The sequence below is a fragment of the Drosophila arizonae genome, unplaced genomic scaffold (genome assembly GCF_054131065.1).
Source record: "Drosophila arizonae isolate 15081-1271.41 unplaced genomic scaffold, UAZ_ARI_1.0 ARI_Backbone_63, whole genome shotgun sequence".
In the NCBI taxonomy this organism is placed as follows: domain Eukaryota; kingdom Metazoa; phylum Arthropoda; class Insecta; order Diptera; family Drosophilidae; genus Drosophila; species Drosophila arizonae.
Window position 1 is genome coordinate 10950 of NW_028315246.1, and position 21635 is coordinate 32584.

Below are 21635 nucleotides of genomic sequence, written 5' to 3' on the forward strand. Positions count from 1 at the left end.
ATTAATTGTAATGCACCACTTGCTCGCCCATTCAGCCAAACTATCCATATACGCCTGCTGCTGACTGAGCGCGACTGCTTGACGAGAGTCAGCCGAAAGAACGATGACGTCGTCAGCATAAGTGGCAATCAAAGTCCCTCGCGGATAAGCTGGCCTCGGTATATCGCTGGTGTACACATTGTACAAGATAGGCCCGAGCAGGCTACCTTGTGGCACACCAGCGTGAATTTGCTTAATACCTGAGCGACAGCCACCGTGACACTCAATAATAAAAGTGCGATCTGTTAGATAGCAGCAGAGGATGCGGTAGAGAGCATCCGGCAATAGCATCTTGAGCTTATACTTCAAGCCTGTATGCCACACTCGATCAAAGGCTTCTTTGATATCCATGTACACAGCAGAGCAGTATTTATGGTCATCAAACGCTTTAATAATAAATTGGGTGACTCGACCCAATTGCTGTTCAGCTGAGTGCGCCTTGCGGAATCCAAACTGGTGGCTGGGAATCGCATTTACAAGAGTATCTTGCTCCAGCATACGGCTCAAAATAAGATACTCGAGTATCTTTGAGAGGCCAGACAGCAGACTTATTGGCCTGTATGATGCGACGTGTTGCGTAGGCTTGCCAGGCTTATGCACCATCTTCACCATCGCTAACTTCCAGCAAGAGGGGAAATGACCCAGTCTAAAAGAGTTATTGCATATCAAGACGAGATACAGAATAGCCTTCATTGGCAGCGCTTTAATTGTGTGATTGTCAATTTGATCCAATCCAGCCGCTTTTTTGTTCTCTAGCGTGCTGATGTGACTGGTGACCTCAGCCGCAGTGACTGGCCGAAATGAGACTGAAGCAGTCAAAGATGGCTGGCTAACTTGAGCCTCGATCTCGGCCAGATCACTGGGCGGCGTAGTCACGATTGGCTGAAAACGCTGCTCAAGACTCGCAGCAAATGTTTCGGCCTTCTCGGCTGTTGTCTTGCACCAGACATTTTGCGCATTAGAGCCATTGCCACTGGAGGACTTCAACAGCGGTAGATTTGGAGCAGGCTGCCGCTTGATCTCGTTGGTCAGCCGCCAGAGCTTCTGCATACTATATCTATCAGTTGGATCGATAGATCTAAATAGCTCTTCCTCATACTTCTGCCTAGCATATATGAGCTCTTTGCGTATGCGATTCGACAGCCTGTTGCAGAGCATCTTAAGCATCGGATTGCGACTTCGAGTAAGATAGCGCTTGACTTGCTTATGAGCCTCGATTAGTTGCAGCGTCTGTCTATTTACACGATATCTAGTCCTCTTTATCGTGCGTGGGTGCTGTGCATTCGCATAGTTTGCAGCATCTTCAATGTTTTTTACAAAAATATTGACCGCATCATCAATATCGTCAGCACTGTTGATCTCAGTGTTGAGCAAGATTTTGTCGTTTAGATAGCTCTGAAATTTGTTGATGTTAGCGTTCAGATCAAGTAGATGGCCTTTTGCTCTGCTGGTGACAGGCTTCTCAACCAGCTGAACTTGCAACGGGAGATGATCAGAGCTAAGCTCGAAAGAGTCAGTGATGGTCAGCAAATCTCGCCTGATGCCTTTAAATAGCGCAAAGTCAATGGCAGACGGAGTTTGGCGCGAATTAAACGGAAAATGGGTGGGCGACCCAGTTGCCAGAATGTTGCAATTCACTTGTAGAATACTATTGACTAGCATTCGGCCACGGAGACAAGATCTGGCGTTGCCCCACCACTGACTTTTCGCGTTCCAGTCACCACCGACTATAAAAGTGTCACCCAGAGAAGATAGCAGGTTGTTGAAATCTTGCCCAGACCAGATGACTTGCGGCGGGCAGTAGATTGAGACAATATTAATGTGACGGCCATTTTGCAGGCTGACTGAAACTTCGACAGATTGATGCGAGTCGTTAGATGTAAAGCGCATAGCATAATGGCATATCTGTTGTTTAATTATAAAGGCTGCACCTCCTCTGCGCCTGTTTGAGGGGTGATTTGCTAAATAAACAATATAACCATTAATAGCAATGCTATCGCTATCAGTCAGATGCGTCTCAGACACTAGCATTATGTCTACATCGTGCTTGACGAGATACAGATTGAGCTCATTAAGCTTTTTCTTGACACCTGCAGCATTCCAAAAAGATATGTTCATGTTGTTGACACGTTGAGATACAGCAGGCTGCAGTGCAGCGCTGCGTCTACTGGCATTTGGGGAAGTGGATACATTGTTAGACATTTAAGCGCTCATTGGGACCAAATTGGGCCAACAGGCAGGCCGTGAGTGTGGTCATCATCTCAATGAGTTTGTCTATTTTAGCCTCTAATCTAAAGCTAACTTGCACTGGCATACTTGGCACATTCGCATTCATTGGCTGCTCGAAACGTTGAAAATGAACACCCCCACTAACAGGATGCGCACCCCCATCTATTGGTTGCGGATGCCTACGGCGCGTACTCAGACTACGGCTACGTTTTGGCTGCGGCGGCCGCTGCGCGCTTGCCTGCCTAGGCAAACGAGCTTGTTGCTGTTGTTGTTGTTGCTGCTGTTGTTGTTGTTGCTGGCTAACTTTGGTGGCTTTTTGCCTAGACTGACGCTGTTTGCTGCTAATAGCTGCCGGTCCGACAGGCTGAGCAAATTGAAGGCCCGCCCGAAGAGCAGCCGAATAACTGGGCCCTGCACTAACAGTTTGCGGTCGTGACTGAGGGGGGGCTTGCTGAAAAAGATTTGGCATATTTGACAAATTTGGCATATTTGCTCGATTGCTCTGAGCAGCTGCAGTGGGAGCAGGCTTGGCTAAACTGTTTATGACCTTTGCTAGCTGCGTGGCACTTTCATTTTCGCGCTTCTTGCACGCTTCTTTATAAGAAGGGCAGCCTTTGTAGCTCGCGGCATGTGGGCCGGAGCAATTGGCACACTTTGCTGGAGTTTGGTCGCCTTTTTGCTTGCCACAGTCCGTGGAAGCATGATTGGCGCCGCACTTGACGCAGGCAAAGGGGCGACGGCAATAATTCTTTGTGTGCCCGAATTTTTGGCACCTATGGCATTGAGCAATTTCATTAGTTTTATACGGCCGCTCAATTTTGACGCGCTGGTTGCCAATGGCCGTAATTTGCAGCAATTCTGCGTTGTTTGCGCTGACGGCCAACTCAACCTCAAAGAGGTCAAGCGGCTCTTTAGAGAAGCGTGATTTAATGCCTCTTAAGAAGCGAACTTCGTGCCCTAATTTGGCCAACTGCTCACGGATATAGTGATCCGGAGTGGAGAAATGCAGATGCCGAATAACAGCTCTATAGCCGCGCTCGCATTTCAATTGAAATGTGTAATTTTCAATTGAATTTGCGTCGAGATATCTTACCAACTTGCGGTGCGTGGCAACGTCCTTGCACTGGACACGAATGCCGTGGTTAGCAGCAGGCTTGGTGGAGTAATTGTCCTGGCCAACAGCGTCATCCAGGCGTAATAGCAGAGGCATAATATCCGTCACGTTGGCGATAAATAGCGGCGCTGGCTTTGCACTCGGTTGCGCACGGCTGGCTCCAGTTGTAGTGGCGGCGGCAGCAGCGGTAACAGCGGCAGCACTAATAGCAGCTGCAGCGGCAGCATTGGGCGGCATAGCTTGCACATTTGCAGCAGTGCGAGCTTTATTAACGAGGCCAGTTGCCTCTTGCTGTGTGTCCTCAGTCCTGGGAGTCCGCGCAGAGTCGTCAAGTTGCAGGCAGTCCTCATCGCTGCCATCCAGATCAACTGCGTCCAGCTGCGCAGTCTTCTTCTTGGGGCTGTCGCCTTTCTCAGCAGTCCTCTTTGCTGCTCTCTCACTAGAGAGCGGCTTTGTAGCACTTTGCATTGCATTTTTTGCAGCAAGATATTCGGCGACCATAGATTCCGCAGAAGTGGATGGTTTTGCCTTTAATTGCTGAGCCGCAGCTCGAGAAGTTGTTGGTCGTGCCGTAACCACACTTTTCTTTACCGGCACTTTTAATGGCGTGGGCGCAGGCGCTAGTGGCTGCGAGTCGATTAATAATTCGACTTCCACGTCCATATCCTCGTCACCGTCATCTGCAGTATAGCCCCTAGGCATTGCAGCAATTTAATTTGCAAAATTAAGTTGCAAAAACACCGATTTAAATAGATTTAATTCACAACTTTTTCTGTTCGTATGTCTAAAAAGAACACACATTAGTGATCTCCGCCTCTTCCCATTCTCGTACATGAACAGCTGACCTGCAGCTGCATGATGAGGGGAAGAGTACGGGGATACTCTTTATTTATTTAATACTTCACAATAGCATTTTTTTATAAATATAAATAGCGCCTATGAGATAATTAAAATCTAAAAAGGACTATATTTGTCGAAACTTTTCATTAAATGATTAAATTTAAATGGCCATAAGTGCACAAAAATAACAGTGCAGCTTAATGCTACAAAATACTAATAAAAAGAGCAAATTAAAGATAATTCAAAATAACAATAAAGTGCTTGAGTAGCTTACAATAGACTAATTAGGTGAGTAAGATATAAGTTTAACAATAGTAATAGATGGCATTAATTAATATAATTCAATTTTTTTTTCATTTATAAGCATCTACAAGATGCACAGAGAAAAATAGCCCCAAGTGGCCAATTGGAATAATAGAGAAAAGTCGAGACAAAGTCTGGTCATTTTCTCCAATGCGGGCTTAAGCTAAAATTAGCTTAAATTACAAAAAGTAAATGATAATTAATATAGATAATTAAATAAAAATAGTTTAACAATTCATTTTAGCAGTTTTGAATTCATTAACATTCATTCGATATATCGCAAGTGCAATTGAGTAAGTGACGATGCACCCCTGGCGTTGTGCATAATCAAAACAAAACAAAAACAGCTGATTGAAAATTGCATTAAATGCAAATTTTATGCTGCTAATTGGTGAGTTTAAATATTAACAAGTAAATAATTGAAATTAATGATATTAATAATTAATATTAATTAATTATTATCTTTTTATATGTATGTGGCTGCTGTCATACGGAATACAGACGAGCGCAATACTGAATATAGCAGGATTGCATTAATTGCAAGCTGACTAGCAGGTGAGTTTTGCAATATAAAAAATTAACAATTGAAAAAGTGATATTATAAAGTTAACAATTAATATTAATTAATTATTATCTTTATATATAAACAGCTGCTACCATACAAAGTGCAGAGGGGCCCAAAATTGGAAATAGTCGAATTTCATTAATTGCGAGCTGACTAGCAGGTAAGTGAATTTTGCAGAAGTTAATAAAAACATTAAAAGATTATTAATGTTGATTTTTTCTTTGCAGAGCACATCAACTACGGCAAGGAGACTTAGCCAAGTGGGCTGCACAGCCAATAGGGCGTATATTTAAGTTAGTTTTTAGTTAATTCAAAATGTGCATTTAAGGCGCAAGCGCCATCACATATGTTCCGTGCACATATATATGTATGTGCCGAAAATAAAATTTTGAAATTGTAACTGAGTGTTTAATTTGTGTTTAAATAGTGTAATTACTTAACTCTGATCCCTATGTGATCCAAATACGACCCTATAGGCAGCAAGTGGTGGTGGTGGTGGTAGTGGCCGCGGCATTGGCGCAATACCCTCGAAAACAGGTAGTCGTTGCGGCTGGTGGGCTGCTGTTTGTGCAGCTTCGTTGCGTTGCTGAGCCTCACGTCGGCGAAGGAATCGCTCCCTACTTTCAGCAATTTCATCGGCTTCCCGTTGTAGTTGTCGCTGGGTGCGTAGAGCAATGTCATTGGCCAAATGCATGCTTACGAGACTCGTGTATCTTGCCAATGTTATCCGCTGTGGGATGAACGGGTCGTAGGCAATGTTTTTGGCCAAGTTGTTGGTATGGACCCGGAGTCGATCATAGTATTTGGCGCAGAGATTGTTGAATATATCATCCGCAGATAAAACGTCCAGATCAGCTCTGATGCGCGCGTTCGAAACAAAGTACTGAGCACCAGAAATGGCTCTCAGAGCTTTGTTGTGTACGACTCGAATGCGGCTGAATTGCGCCTCAGATAGCAGAGCACCCCATACAGGCAGCGAGTATTGCCAAAGTGGAGCAACTAGCTGCTTGTATATGATGACTTTAGTCCTTAGAGTCAATTTACTGTCTTTATTGATGAGCCAATCTATCTTTTTAAGCCTAGCCCTAACCCTAGTAACGACCGTAGTGACATGTTGTGAAAAGCGTAGTTTTGTGTCTAGAGTAACGCCTAAATACGAATGTGAGGTGCCATTCTCAATAGTTTCGTTGCCAATGCGAATCGCCTGATATGGCGCTATAACTCTAAGAGTATGCATGACATGCATAGTCTTGTTTGCATTAATTGTAATGCACCACTTGCTCGCCCATTCGGCCAAACTATCCATATAAGCTTGCTGCTGACTGAGCGCATCTGCTTGGCGAGAGTCTGCCGATAGAACAATGACGTCATCAGCATAAGTAGCAATCAAAATCCCACGTAGACGAGTTGGCCTTGGTATGTCGCTGGTGTATATATTATACAAGATTGGCCCGAGCAAGCTACCTTGTGGCACACCGGCGTGAATTTGCTTGATTCCTGAGCGGCAGCCACCGTGACACTCAACAATAAAAGTGCGATCTGCTAAATAGCAGCAGAGGATGCGATAGAGAGCGTCCGGCAAGAGCATCTTGAGCTTGTATTTCAAGCCTGGATGCCACACTCGATCGAAAGCTTCTTTTATGTCCATATAGACGGCAGAGCAGTATTTATGGTCATCAAACGCTTTAATAATAAATTGAGTAACTCGGCCCAATTGCTGCTCAGCTGAATGCGCCTTGCGGAATCCAAACTGATGGCTGGGAATCGCGTTGACAAGGGTATCTTGGGCCAGCATGCGGCTCAATATCAAGTACTCAAGTATCTTAGAGAGGCCAGATAAGAGACTTATTGGCCTGTATGATGCGACGTGTTGCGTAGGCTTGCCAGGCTTATGCACCATCTTCACCATCGCTAACTTCCAGCAAGAGGGGAAATGACCTTTCTGTTCGTATGTCTATGAAGAACACACATTAATGATCTCCGCCTCTTCCCATTCTCGTACATGAACAGCTGACCTGCAGCTGCATGATGAGGGGAAGAGTACGGGGATACTCTTTATTTATTTAATACTTCACAATAGCATTTTTTTATAAATATAAATAGCGCCTATGAGATAATTAAAACTAAAAAGGACTATATTTGTCGAAACTTTTCATTAAATGATTAAATTTAAATGGCCATAAGTGCACAAAAATAACAGTGCAGCTTAATGTTACAAAATACAAATAAAAAGAGCAAGTTAAAGATAATTCAAAATAACAATAAAGTGCTTGAGTAGCTTACAATAGACTAATTAGATGAGTAAGATATAAGTTTAACAATAGTAATAGATGGCATTAATTAATATAATTCAATTTTTTCATTTATAAGCATCTACAAGATGCACAGAGAAAAATAGCCCGAAGTGGCCAATTGGAATAATAGAGAAAAGTCGAGACAAAGTCTGGTCATTTTCTCCAATACGGGCTCAAGCTAAAATTAGCTTAAATTACAAAAAGTAAATGATAATTAATATAGATAATTAATTAAAAATAGTTTAACAATTCATTTTAGCAGTTTTGATTTCATTAACATTCATTCGATATATCGCAAGTGCAATTGAGTAAGTGACGATGCACCCCTGGCGTTGTGCCTATCGGGGTGCATAATCAAAACAAAACAAAAACAGCTGATTGAAAATTGCATTAAATGCAAATTTTATGCTGCTAATTGGTAAGTTTAAATATTAACAAGTAAATAATTGAAATTAATGATATTAATAATTAATATTAATTAATTATTATCTTTTTATATTTATGTGGCTGCTGTCATTCGGAATACAGACGGGCGCAATACTGGATATAGCAGGATTGCATTAATTGCAAGCTGACTAGCAGGTGAGTTTTGCAATATAAAAATTTAACAATTGAAAAAGTGATATTAATAAAGTTAACAATTAAGATTAATTAATTATTATCTTTATATATAAACAGCTGCTACCATACAAAGTGCAGAGGGGCCCAAAATTGGAAATAGTCGAATTTCATTAATTGCGAGCTGACTAGCAGGTAAGTGAATTTTGCATAAGTTAATAAAAACATTAAAAGATTATTAATGTTGATTTTTTCTTTGCAGAGCACATCAACTACGGCAAGGAGACTTAGCCAAGTGGGCTGCACAGCCAATAGGGCGTATATTTAAGTTAGTTTTTAGTTAATTCAAAATGTGCATTTAAGGCGCAAGCGCCATCACATATGTTCCGTGCACATATATATGTATGTGCCGAAAATAAAATTTTGAAATTGTAACTGAGTGTTTAATTTGTGTTTAAATAGTGTAATTACTTAACTCTGATCCCTATGTGATCCAAATACGACCCTATAGGCAGCAAGTGGTGATGGTGGTGGTAGTGGCCGCGGCATTGGCGCAATACCCTCGAAAACAGGTAGTCGTTGCGGCTGGTGGGCTGCTGTTTGTGCAGCTTCGTTGCGTTGCTGAGCCTCACGTCGGCGAAGGAATCGCTCCCTACTTTCAGCAATTTCATCGGCTTCCCGTTGTAGTTGTCGCTGGGTGCGTAGAGCAATGTCATTGGCCAAATGCATGCTTACGAGACTCGTGTATCTTGCCAATGTTATCCGCTGTGGGATGAACGGGTCGTAGGCAATGTTTTTGGCCAAGTTGTTGGTATGGACCCGGAGTCGATCATAGTATTTGGCGCAGAGATTGTTGAATATATCATCCGCAGATAAAACTTCTAGATCAGCTCTGATGCGCGCGTTCGAAACAAAGTACTGAGCACCAGAAATGGCTCTCAGAGCTTTGTTGTGTACGACTCGAATGCGGCTGAATTGCGCCTCAGATAGCAAAGCACCCCATACAGGCAGCGAGTATTGCCAAAGTGGAGCAACTAGCTGCTTGTATATGATGACTTTAGTCCTTAGAGTCAATTTACTGTCTTTATTGATGAGCCAATCTATCTTTTTAAGCCTAGCCCTGACCCTAGTAACGACCGTAGTGACATGTTGTGAGAATCGTAGTTTTGTGTCTAGAGTAACGCCCAAATACGAATGTGAGGTGCCATTTTCAATAGTTTCGTTGCCAATACGAATAGCCTGATATGGCGCTATAACTCGAAGCGTATGCATGATATGCATAGTCTTGTTTGCATTAATCGTAATGCACCACTTGCTCGCCCATTCAGCCAATCTATCCATGTAAGCTTGCTGCTGATTAAGCGCATCTGCTTGACGAAAGTCTGCCGAAAGAACGATGACGTCGTCGGCATAAGTGGCAATCAAAGTCCCTCGCGGATAAGCTGGCCTCGGTATATCGCTGGTGTACACATTGTACAAGATAGGCCCAAGCAAGCTACCTTGTGGCACACCAGCGTGAATTTGCTTAATACCTGAGCGACAGCCACCGTGACACTCAACAATAAAAGTGCGATCTGTTAGATAGCAGCAGAGGATGCGGTAGAGAGCAACCGGCAATAGCATCTTGAGCTTATACTTCAAGCCTGTATGCCACACTCGATCAAAGGCTTCTTTGATATCCATGTACACAGCAGAGCAGTATTTATGGTCATCAAACGCTTTAATAATAAATTGGGTGACTCGACCCAATTGCTGTTCAGCTGAGTGCGCTTTGCGGAATCCAAATTGATGGTTTGGGATCGCATTTACAAGAGTATCTTGCTCCAGCATACGGCTCAAAATAAGATACTCGAGTATCTTTGAGAGGCCAGACAGCAGACTTATTGGCCTGTATGATGCGACGTGTTGCGTAGGCTTGCCAGGCTTATGCACCATCTTCACCATCGCTAACTTCCAGCAAGAGGGGAAATGACCCAGTCTAAAAGAGTTATTGCATATCAAGACGAGATACAGAATAGCCTTCATCGGCAGCGCTTTAATGGTGTGATTATCAATTTGATCCAATCCAGCCGCTTTTTTGTTCTCTAGCGTGCTGATGTGACTGATGACCTCAGCCTCAGTGACTGGCCGAAATGAGACTGAAGCAGTCAAAGATGGCTGGCTAACTTGAGCCTCGATCTCGGCCAGATCACTTTTTTCAACTTTGTATAGTCTATTGCCATACACAATTGCACCTTGCCTGTATCTTCTCGTTCTTAACAGCTGCTCTGCAGCTATAAGAGGAGGGGATAGAAGCGAGGTGACTCTTTATTTCTCAGTGCCTTACAATGGCTCTTTTTAGAAATTTAACATAGCACCTTACATACTAGCTTATAAACTAAGTATAAAGGAAGAAATTTGCCGAAAATAATATTTTAGTAAATGTAGGATTAAAAGGCAATAACAGGATTTATATTAGCAAATATTGAAGAAAGTGAGTGATTTGAATTAACGTGAAAAAGCAGGACAAAGTCATTGCATTTTCTGGGTTGCATAGTATCATATGCTTAATATTAAAGCTAAGGGATATAGTAGTAAATGGCCTTTGCTTATTTTTTCAGTAATGTAGAAAATTATTTAGCTTTAACAGTAATTTAACAATCAAGTTTTATATTTTAATTGCAAAAAAACAAGGGGGTATCTTAGCGTTTTCATAGGAGTAGTATAAATGATAAGAGTTACTATTATTAATATATTATTTAGATACACTGTTATCAATTAGTGAGAGGTTACTAGATAAGATAATAAATTTGTTATTAGCAAATATTTACAGCTTGAGAATTTCTAATATTGATCAAAATGAGTAACTTGAATTGTCATGAAAAATCAGGGCAAAGTCTTTGCATTTTCTGAGCTGAATAGTGTCTTATGTTTAAAATAATTACTAATGTAAAGGTAGTAAATAGCCGTAGCTAGACTTTAAGATATGTAGAAAAAATTATTTAGTTTTACTTATAGTTGTAATCATGTTTTATGATTCCAATTGCGAAAAGCAAGTAAGTATCTTAGCTCTTCAGAGTAGTACGATATCTGAAGTGAATTAATATAATGATATAACTAGAAGAAGAAAAACTGATATTAATTGCTGAGGTAAGATAAAAAATTAGTAATTAGCAAATATTTTATGTTTAGTTTGTTATCTTATAAGTATATTATATTTTTAAAATATTAATAATTTTGCGTTCGTCTTTTCCAGGTGCCTGCAGCTGTCAACAGGATCATCCACCAGGGTCATCCACCAGGGTCATCCACCAGGGTCATCCATCAGTGATCATCCAACAGGGCTCAGCATGTTGTCATATATCGAGGTTTAATTGCTTGTTGTTTCATTTAAATTGTTTGTTTTAATTTTAATAAAGTTTATTGCATTTTGGTTTTAAGTTAAATTCTGTAGCTTAGTGTTTTATTAATGTCCGTGAGGGTATTATTATTTGTAATTGGAATTTTATGTTTTGGTTAAACGAAGAGCAGGGTAGGTTGAAATGGCGTAACTTTTGGTTTTACTTTGTTCGATTATGATTTTGCAGGTCTTCAGTATATTGAGGTTTAATTGCTTGTTGTTTATTTAAAAGTTTTCTATTTTAGTTTGGATAAAGTTTATTGCATTTTGGCTTTCAGTTAAATTTATACTTAGTTGCAAATGCAAATTTATATTTTAATTAAGCGAAGAGTAAGGTAGGTTAAAATGGCGTCACTTTAGGTTTTGCTTTGTTCAATTATATGTTTGCAGGTCTGCCGTATGTTGAGATTTAATTGCTTGTTGTTTATATAAAACTTTTCTATTTTATTTGAATAAAGATTGTTGCATTTTGGTTTTGAGTTACTTTGTAGCTTTGCGTTTTATTTAGGTCAGTGCAGGTATTCTTTTTAATAGGTGCGAATTTATATTTGATTGCACGTAGAGAAAAATAAGTTGAATTGGCGTCACTTTTGATTTTACTTTGTGCGCTTATATGCTTGTAGGTCTGCCAATTAGTCGATATATTTATGCGATGATTGTTATTGTTTAGCTTTTTCCTTTTCACATTTAATCGATGTTTGAGACATTCATCGTTTATTTTCACCCTTTTTCGATTTTATTATATTTACAATCGTGAAGGGCAGAATTATCGAACAATTTGCTTTAGTTTACGTTAATTGTTATTATTTAATTCTCGGTATCTGCTGGCCATATTCCATAGTTTATAAGTTTTACTTAGGTCATTTAGTTTGTTGAATTTATAGTTATTATTAACATTATTATTATTGTCATATTACTTTCTGTTTTTATTCTGTTATATTAAATTAGTTTATTTTGCTTAGTTATATCAATTTTGTGTTATTTATTACAGGAGAGTGCGAATTGTGGAGTCGGTAAGTAGTTTGTTTATTTAGCTCGTTTACAGTTTACTAATGTGTTGAATATTAATTGTTATAGTTTAATTATCGGTGTATGCTGACCAAAATCCATTGTTTATTAGTTTTTACTTAGGTCTTTTAGTTTGTTGAGATTATAATTATAATTAATATTATTATTGTAATTTTACTTTCTGTTTTTATTCAATTATATTAATTTAGTTTATTTTGCTTAGTTATATAATTTTGTTTTATTTATTTCAGGTTTGTGCAAGTTGTGGAGTCGGTAAGTAGTTTGTTTGTTTTGCTCTTTTACAGATTACTGGTGTGTTTATTTTTTCCAGATTAAGCGTGCCAGGGAAGGCGTTTTGTTTGTTTGCGTGGCCAATATGGGGGTATGGAGTGGCGTTTAAATTCAGAAGTGACGACAGTCAAACTGTTTTTTTTCAACTTTGTATAGTCTATTGCCATACACAATTGCACCTTGCCTGTATCTTCTCGTTCTTAACAGCTGCTCTGCAGCTATAAGAGGAGGGGAAAGAAGCGAGGTGACTCTTTATTTCTCAGTGCCTTACAATGGCTCTTTTTAGAAATTTAACATAGCACCTTACATACTAGCTTATAAACTAAGTATAAAGGAAGAAATTTGCCGAAAATAATATTTTAGTAAATGTAGGATTAAAAGGCAATAACAGGATTTATATTAGCAAATATTGAAGAAAGTGAGTGATTTGAATTAACGTGAAAAAGCAGGACAAAGTCATTGCATTTTCTGGGTTGCATAGTATCATATGCTTAATATTAAAGCTAAGGGATATAGTAGTAAATGGCCTTTGCTTATTTTTTCAGTAATGTAGAAAATTATTTAGCTTTAACAGTAATTTAACAATCAAGTTTTATATTTTAATTGCAAAAAAACAAGGGGGTATCTTAGCGTTTTCATAGGAGTAGTATAAATGATAAGAGTTACTATTATTAATATATTATTTAGATACACTGTTATCAATTAGTGAGAGGTTACTAGATAAGATAATAAATTTGTTATTAGCAAATATTTACAGCTTGAGAATTTCTAATATTGATCAAAATGAGTAACTTGAATTGTCATGAAAAATCAGGGCAAAGTCTTTGCATTTTCTGAGCTGAATAGTGTCTTATGTTTAAAATAATTACTAATGTAAAGGTAGTAAATAGCCGTAGCTAGACTTTAAGATATGTAGAAAAAATTATTTAGTTTTACTTATAGTTGTAATCATGTTTTATGATTCCAATTGCGAAAAGCAAGTAAGTATCTTAGCTCTTCAGAGTAGTACGATATCTGAAGTGAATTAATATAATGATATAACTAGAAGAAGAAAAACTGATATTAATTGCTGAGGTAAGATAAAAAATTAGTAATTAGCAAATATTTTATGTTTAGTTTGTTATCTTATAAGTATATTATATTTTTAAAATATTAATAATTTTGCGTTCGTCTTTTCCAGGTGCCTGCAGCTGTCAACAGGATCATCCACCAGGGTCATCCACCAGGGTCATCCACCAGGGTCATCCATCAGTGATCATCCAACAGGGCTCAGCATGTTGTCATATATCGAGGTTTAATTGCTTGTTGTTTCATTTAAATTGTTTGTTTTAATTTTAATAAAGTTTATTGCATTTTGGTTTTAAGTTAAATTCTGTAGCTTAGTGTTTTATTAATGTCCGTGAGGGTATTATTATTTGTAATTGGAATTTTATGTTTTGGTTAAACGAAGAGCAGGGTAGGTTGAAATGGCGTAACTTTTGGTTTTACTTTGTTCGATTATGATTTTGCAGGTCTTCAGTATATTGAGGTTTAATTGCTTGTTGTTTATTTAAAAGTTTTCTATTTTAGTTTGGATAAAGTTTATTGCATTTTGGCTTTCAGTTAAATTTATACTTAGTTGCAAATGCAAATTTATATTTTAATTAAGCGAAGAGTAAGGTAGGTTAAAATGGCGTCACTTTAGGTTTTGCTTTGTTCAATTATATGTTTGCAGGTCTGCCGTATGTTGAGATTTAATTGCTTGTTGTTTATATAAAACTTTTCTATTTTATTTGAATAAAGATTGTTGCATTTTGGTTTTGAGTTACTTTGTAGCTTTGCGTTTTATTTAGGTCAGTGCAGGTATTCTTTTTAATAGGTGCGAATTTATATTTGATTGCACGTAGAGAAAAATAAGTTGAATTGGCGTCACTTTTGATTTTACTTTGTGCGCTTATATGCTTGTAGGTCTGCCAATTAGTCGATATATTTATGCGATGATTGTTATTGTTTAGCTTTTTCCTTTTCACATTTAATCGATGTTTGAGACATTCATCGTTTATTTTCACCCTTTTTCGATTTTATTATATTTACAATCGTGAAGGGCAGAATTATCGAACAATTTGCTTTAGTTTACGTTAATTGTTATTATTTAATTCTCGGTATCTGCTGGCCATATTCCATAGTTTATAAGTTTTACTTAGGTCATTTAGTTTGTTGAATTTATAGTTATTATTAACATTATTATTATTGTCATATTACTTTCTGTTTTTATTCTGTTATATTAAATTAGTTTATTTTGCTTAGTTATATCAATTTTGTGTTATTTATTACAGGAGAGTGCGAATTGTGGAGTCGGTAAGTAGTTTGTTTATTTAGCTCGTTTACAGTTTACTAATGTGTTGAATATTAATTGTTATAGTTTAATTATCGGTGTATGCTGACCAAAATCCATTGTTTATTAGTTTTTACTTAGGTCTTTTAGTTTGTTGAGATTATAATTATAATTAATATTATTATTGTAATTTTACTTTCTGTTTTTATTCAATTATATTAATTTAGTTTATTTTGCTTAGTTATATAATTTTGTTTTATTTATTTCAGGTTTGTGCAAGTTGTGGAGTCGGTAAGTAGTTTGTTTGTTTTGCTCTTTTACAGATTACTGGTGTGTTTATTTTTTCCAGATTAAGCGTGCCAGGGAAGGCGTTTTGTTTGTTTGCGTGGCCAATATGGGGGTATGGAGTGGCGTTTAAATTCAGAAGTGATGACAGTCAAACTGTTTCAACTTTGTATAGTCTATTGCCATACACAATTGCACCTTGCCTGTATCTTCTCGTTCTTAACAGCTGCTCTGCAGCTATAAGAGGAGGAGATAGAAGCGAGGTGACTCTTTATTTCTCAGTGCCTTACAATGGCTCTTTTTAGAAATTTAACATAGCACCTTACATACTAGCTTATAAACTAAGTATAAAGGAAGAAATTTGCCGAAAATAAAATTTTAGTAAATGTAGGATTAAAAGGCAATAACAGGATTTATATTAGCAAATATTGAAGAAAGTGAGTGATTTGAATTAACGTGAAAAAGCAGGACAAAGTCATTGCATTTTCTGGGTTGCATAGTATCATATGCTTAATATTAAAGCTAAGGGATATAGTAGTAAATGGCCTTTGCTTATTTTTTCAGTAATGTAGAAAATTATTTAGCTTTAACAGTAATTTAACAATCAAGTTTTATATTTTAATTGCAAAAAAAACAAGGGGGTATCTTAGCGTTTTCATAGGAGTAGTATAAATGATAAGAGTTACTATTATTAATATATTATTTAGATACACTGTTATCAATTAGTGAGAGGTTACTAGATAAGATAATAAATTTGTTATTAGCAAATATTTACAGCTTGAGAATTTCTAATATTGATCAAAATGAGTAACTTGAATTGTCATGAAAAATCAGGGCAAAGTCTTTGCATTTTCTGAGCTGAATAGTGTCTTATGTTTAAAATAATTACTAATGTAAAGGTAGTAAATAGCCGTAGCTAGACTTTAAGATATGTAGAAAAAATTATTTAGTTTTACTTATAGTTGTAATTATGTTTTATGATTCCAATTGCGAAAAGCAAGTAAGTATCTTAGCTCTTCAGAGTAGTACGATATCTGAAGTGAATTAATATAATGATATAACTAGAAGAAGAAAAACTGATATTAATTGCTGAGGTAAGATAAAAAATTAGAAATTAGCAAATATTTTATGTTTAGTTTGTTATCTTATAAGTATATTATATTTTTAAAATATTAATAATTTTGCGTTCGTCTTTTCCAGGTGCCTGCAGCTGTCAACAGGATCATCCACCAGGGTCATCCACCAGGGTCATCCACCAGGGTCATCCATCCGTGATCATCCAACAGGGCTCAGCATGTTGTCATATATCGAGGTTTAATTGCTTGTTGTTTCATTTAAATTGTTTGTTTTAATTTTAATAAAGTTTATTGCATTTTGGTTTTAAGTTAAATTCTGTAGCTTAGTGTTTTATTAATGTCCGTGAGGGTATTATTATTTGTAATTGGAATTTTATGTTTTGGTTAAACGAAGAGCAGGGTAGGTTGAAATGGCGTAACTTTTGGTTTTACTTTGTTCGATTATGATTTTGCAGGTCTTCAGTATATTGAGGTTTAATTGCTTGTTGTTTATTTAAAAGTTTTCTATTTTAGTTTGGATAAAGTTTATTGCATTTTGGCTTTCAGTTAAATTTATACTTAGTTGCAAATGCAAATTTATATTTTAATTAAGCGAAGAGTAAGGTAGGTTAAAATGGCGTCACTTTAGGTTTTGCTTTGTTCAATTATATGTTTGCAGGTCTGCCGTATGTTGAGATTTAATTGCTTGTTGTTTATATAAAACTTTTCTATTTTATTTGAATAAAGATTGTTGCATTTTGGTTTTGAGTTACTTTGTAGCCTTGCGTTTTATTTAGGTCAGTGCAGGTATTCTTTTTAATAGGTGCGAATTTATATTTGATTGCACGTAGAGAAAAATAAGTTGAATTGGCGTCACTTTTGATTTTACTTTGTGCGCTTATATGCTTGTAGGTCTGCCAATTAGTCGATATATTTATGCGATGATTGTTATTGTTTAGCTTTTTCCTTTTCACATTTAATCGATGTTTGAGACATTCATCGTTTATTTTCACCCTTTTTCGATTTTATTATATTTACAATCGTGAAGGGCAGAATTATCGAACAATTTGCTTTAGTTTACGTTAATTGTTATTATTTAATTCTCGGTATCTGCTGGCCATATTCCATAGTTTATAAGTTTTACTTAGGTCATTTAGTTTGTTGAATTTATAGGTTATTATTAACATTATTATTATTGTCATATTACTTTCTGTTTTTATTCTGTTATATTAAATTAGTTTATTTTGCTTAGTTATATCAATTTTGTGTTATTTATTACAGGAGAGTGCGAATTGTGGAGTCGGTAAGTAGTTTGTTTATTTAGCTCGTTTACAGTTTACTAATGTGTTGAATATTAATTGTTATAGTTTAATTATCGGTGTATGCTGACCAAAATCCATTGTTTATTAGTTTTTACTTAGGTCTTTTAGTTTGTTGAGATTATAATTATAATTAATATTATTATTGTATTTTACTTTCTGTTTTTATTCAATTATATTAATTTAGTTTATTTTGCTTAGTTATATAATTTTGTTTTATTTATTTCAGGTTTGTGCAAGTTGTGGAGTCGGTAAGTAGTTTGTTTGTTTTGCTCTTTTACAGATTACTGGTGTGTTTATTTTTTCCAGATTAAGCGTGCCAGGGAAGGCGTTTTGTTTGTTTGCGTGGCCAATATGGGGGTATGGAGTGGCGTTTAAATTCAGAAGTGATGACAGTCAAACTGCTAACACAGCTTTAATGCAGGAAAGCGTTTTAGTTATTAATAATTATTATTATTGCTATATTACTTTCTAATTTTTGTTTAGTTATATTAAGTTAGTTTATTTTGTTTGATTATTTCAATTATGTGTTATTTAGTTATGTATATATATATATATATATATATTAGTTATTTATAATTATTATTAATATTATTATTATTGTTATTTTACTTTCTAATTTTCATTCAGTTGTTTTAAATTTCATTCATTCATTCAGATATATTATTTAATTTCAAAATGTCAATTTTGTGTTATTTAGTTTTTAATATATATTCTAGTTATTTATAATTATTATTAATGTTATTATTATTGTTATTTTACTTTCAAATTTTCAATCAGTTCTCGGTGTCTGCTGAGCAAAATCCGTTGTTTATTAGTTTTACTTAGGTCATTTAGTTTATTGAATTTATAATTATTATTTATGTTATTATTATTGTTATTTTACTTTTTGTTTATTCAGTCATATTAAGTTAGTTTATTTTGCTTAGCTATATAGATTTTGTTTTATTTATTCCAGGATTGTGCAGGTTGAGGAGTCGGTGAGTAGTTTGTTTGTTTTGCTCGTCTACAGATTACTGGTGTGTTTTGTTTACAGATTTATCGTGCCAGTGAAGGCGTTTTGTTTGTTTGGGTGGCCAATATGAGAGCATGAAATGGCCTTTAAATTAGGAGTGACTACAATCAAACTGCTTTTTTCATTTTTTTCAACTTTGTATAGTCTATTGCCATACACAATTGCACCTTGCCTGTATCTTCTCGTTCTTAACAGCTGCTCTGCAGCTATAAGAGGAGGGGATAGAAGCGAGGTGACTCTTTATTTCTCAGTGCCTTACAATGGCTCTTTTTAGAAATTTAACATAGCACCTTACATACTAGCTTATAAACTAAGTATAAAGGAAGAAATTTGCCGAAAATAATATTTTAGTAAATGTAGGATTAAAAGGCAATAACAGGATTTATATTAGCAAATATTGAAGAAAGTGAGTGATTTGAATTAACGTGAAAAAGCAGGACAAAGTCATTGCATTTTCTGGGTTGCATAGTATCATATGCTTAATATTAAAGCTAAGGGATATAGTAGTAAATGGCCTTTGCTTATTTTTTCAGTAATGTAGAAAATTATTTAGCTTTAACAGTAATTTAACAATCAAGTTTTATATTTTAATTGCAAAAAAACAAGGGGGTATCTTAGCGTTTTCATAGGAGTAGTATAAATGATAAGAGTTACTATTATTAATATATTATTTAGATACACTGTTATCAATTAGTGAGAGGTTACTAGATAAGATAATAAATTTGTTATTAGCAAATATTTACAGCTTGAGAATTTCTAATATTGATCAAAATGAGTAACTTGAATTGTCATGAAAAATCAGGGCAAAGTCTTTGCATTTTCTGAGCTGAATAGTGTCTTATGTTTAAAATAATTACTAATGTAAAGGTAGTAAATAGCCGTAGCTAGACTTTAAGATATGTAGAAAAAATTATTTAGTTTTACTTATAGTTGTAATCATGTTTTATGATTCCAATTGCGAAAAGCAAGTAAGTATCTTAGCTCTTCAGAGTAGTACGATATCTGAAGTGAATTAATATAATGATATAACTAGAAGAAGAAAAACTGATATTAATTGCTGAGGTAAGATAAAAAATTAGTAATTAGCAAATATTTTATGTTTAGTTTGTTATCTTATAAGTATATTATATTTTTAAAATATTAATAATTTTGCGTTCGTCTTTTCCAGGTGCCTGCAGCTGTCAACAGGATCATCCACCAGGGTCATCCACCAGGGTCATCCACCAGGGTCATCCATCAGTGATCATCCAACAGGGCTCAGCATGTTGTCATATATCGAGGTTTAATTGCTTGTTGTTTCATTTAAATTGTTTGTTTTAATTTTAATAAAGTTTATTGCATTTTGGTTTTAAGTTAAATTCTGTAGCTTAGTGTTTTATTAATGTCCGTGAGGGTATTATTATTTGTAATTGGAATTTTATGTTTTGGTTAAACGAAGAGCAGGGTAGGTTGAAATGGCGTAACTTTTGGTTTTACTTTGTTCGATTATGATTTTGCAGGTCTTCAGTATATTGAGGTTTAATTGCTTGTTGTTTATTTAAAAGTTTTCTATTTTAGTTTGGATAAAGTTTATTGCATTTTGGCTTTCAGTTAAATTTATACTTAGTTGCAAATGCAAATTTATATTTTAATTAAGCGAAGAGTAAGGTAGGTTAAAATGGCGTCACTTTAGGTTTTGCTTTGTTCAATTATATGTTTGCAGGTCTGCCGTATGTTGAGATTTAATTGCTTGTTGTTTATATAAAACTTTTCTATTTTATTTGAATAAAGATTGTTGCATTTTGGTTTTGAGTTACTTTGTAGCTTTGCGTTTTATTTAGGTCAGTGCAGGTATTCTTTTTAATAGGTGCGAATTTATATTTGATTGCACGTAGAGAAAAATAAGTTGAATTGGCGTCACTTTTGATTTTACTTTGTGCGCTTATATGCTTGTAGGTCTGCCAATTAGTCGATATATTTATGCGATGATTGTTATTGTTTAGCTTTTTCCTTTTCACATTTAATCGATGTTTGAGACATTCATCGTTTATTTTCACCCTTTTTCGATTTTATTATATTTACAATCGTGAAGGGCAGAATTATCGAACAATTTGCTTTAGTTTACGTTAATTGTTATTATTTAATTCTCGGTATCTGCTGGCCATATTCCATAGTTTATAAGTTTTACTTAGGTCATTTAGTTTGTTGAATTTATAGTTATTATTAACATTATTATTATTGTCATATTACTTTCTGTTTTTATTCTGTTATATTAAATTAGTTTATTTTGCTTAGTTATATCAATTTTGTGTTATTTATTACAGGAGAGTGCGAATTGTGGAGTCGGTAAGTAGTTTGTTTATTTAGCTCGTTTACAGTTTACTAATGTGTTGAATATTAATTGTTATAGTTTAATTATCGGTGTATGCTGACCAAAATCCATTGTTTATTAGTTTTTACTTAGGTCTTTTAGTTTGTTGAGATTATAATTATAATTAATATTATTATTGTAATTTTACTTTCTGTTTTTATTCAATTATATTAATTTAGTTTATTTTGCTTAGTTATATAATTTTGTTTTATTTATTTCAGGTTTGTGCAAGTTGTGGAGTCGGTAAGTAGTTTGTTTGTTTTGCTCTTTTACAGATTACTGGTGTGTTTATTTTTTCCAGATTAAGCGTGCCAGGGAAGGCGTTTTGTTTGTTTGCGTGGCCAATATGGGGGTATGGAGTGGCGTTTAAATTCAGAAGTGATGACAGTCAAACTGCTAACACAGCTTTAATGCAGGAAAGCGTTTTAGTTATTAATAATTATTATTATTGCTATATTACTTTCTAATTTTTGTTTAGTTATATTAAGTTAGTTTATTTTGTTTGATTATTTCAATTATGTGTTATTTAGTTATGTATATATATATATATATTAGTTATTTATAATTATTATTAATATTATTATTATTGTTATTTTACTTTTAGCTAATTTTCATTCAGTTGTTTAAATTTCATTCATTCATTCAGATATATTTATTATCAAAATGTCCAATTTATT

The 21635-nt window shown here is 35.4% G+C and overlaps 1 protein-coding gene and 3 long non-coding RNA genes across 6 annotated transcripts; 3 read left to right on the forward strand and 1 right to left on the reverse strand.

Annotated features, from left to right (window-relative positions):
* Positions 1–1273: 1273 nt before the first annotated feature.
* On the reverse strand, positions 1274–4510 carry LOC149267683 (uncharacterized). The gene has a single exon (XM_089476214.1). The coding sequence runs from the start codon at positions 4082–4084 to the stop codon at positions 2234–2236; it is 1851 nt and encodes a 616-aa protein (XP_089332340.1). The 5' UTR covers positions 4085–4510; the 3' UTR covers positions 1274–2233.
* A 257-nt stretch (positions 4511–4767) lies between these two features.
* On the forward strand, positions 4768–8377 carry LOC149267684 (uncharacterized). Of its 3 annotated transcripts, none has more exons than XR_016271557.1 (4): positions 4768–4916; positions 7644–7966; positions 8063–8137; positions 8205–8377. It is a non-coding gene; the product is annotated as an uncharacterized LOC149267684 (long non-coding RNA). The 3 variants fall into 3 exon arrangements; XR_016271556.1 differs by lacking the exon at positions 4768–4916 and adding an exon at positions 7052–7587; XR_016271555.1 differs by lacking the exon at positions 4768–4916 and having other exon boundaries at positions 7074–7966.
* LOC149267685 (uncharacterized) lies at positions 4962–5490 on the forward strand. Its single transcript, XR_016271558.1, has 3 exons — positions 4962–5080; positions 5176–5250; positions 5318–5490. It is a non-coding gene; the product is annotated as an uncharacterized LOC149267685 (long non-coding RNA).
* A 1761-nt stretch (positions 8378–10138) lies between the features above and the next one.
* LOC149267686 (uncharacterized) lies at positions 10139–16897 on the forward strand. Its single transcript, XR_016271559.1, has 2 exons — positions 10139–12711; positions 13801–16897. It is a non-coding gene; the product is annotated as an uncharacterized LOC149267686 (long non-coding RNA).
* The last annotated feature ends 4738 nt before the right edge of the window (positions 16898–21635 follow it).

Excerpts from the sequence above, each read along its gene's own strand:
- LOC149267683 (XM_089476214.1), bottom strand. The coding sequence starts at position 4,084 with ATGCCTAGGGGCTATACTGCAGATGACGGTGACGAGGATATGGACGTG.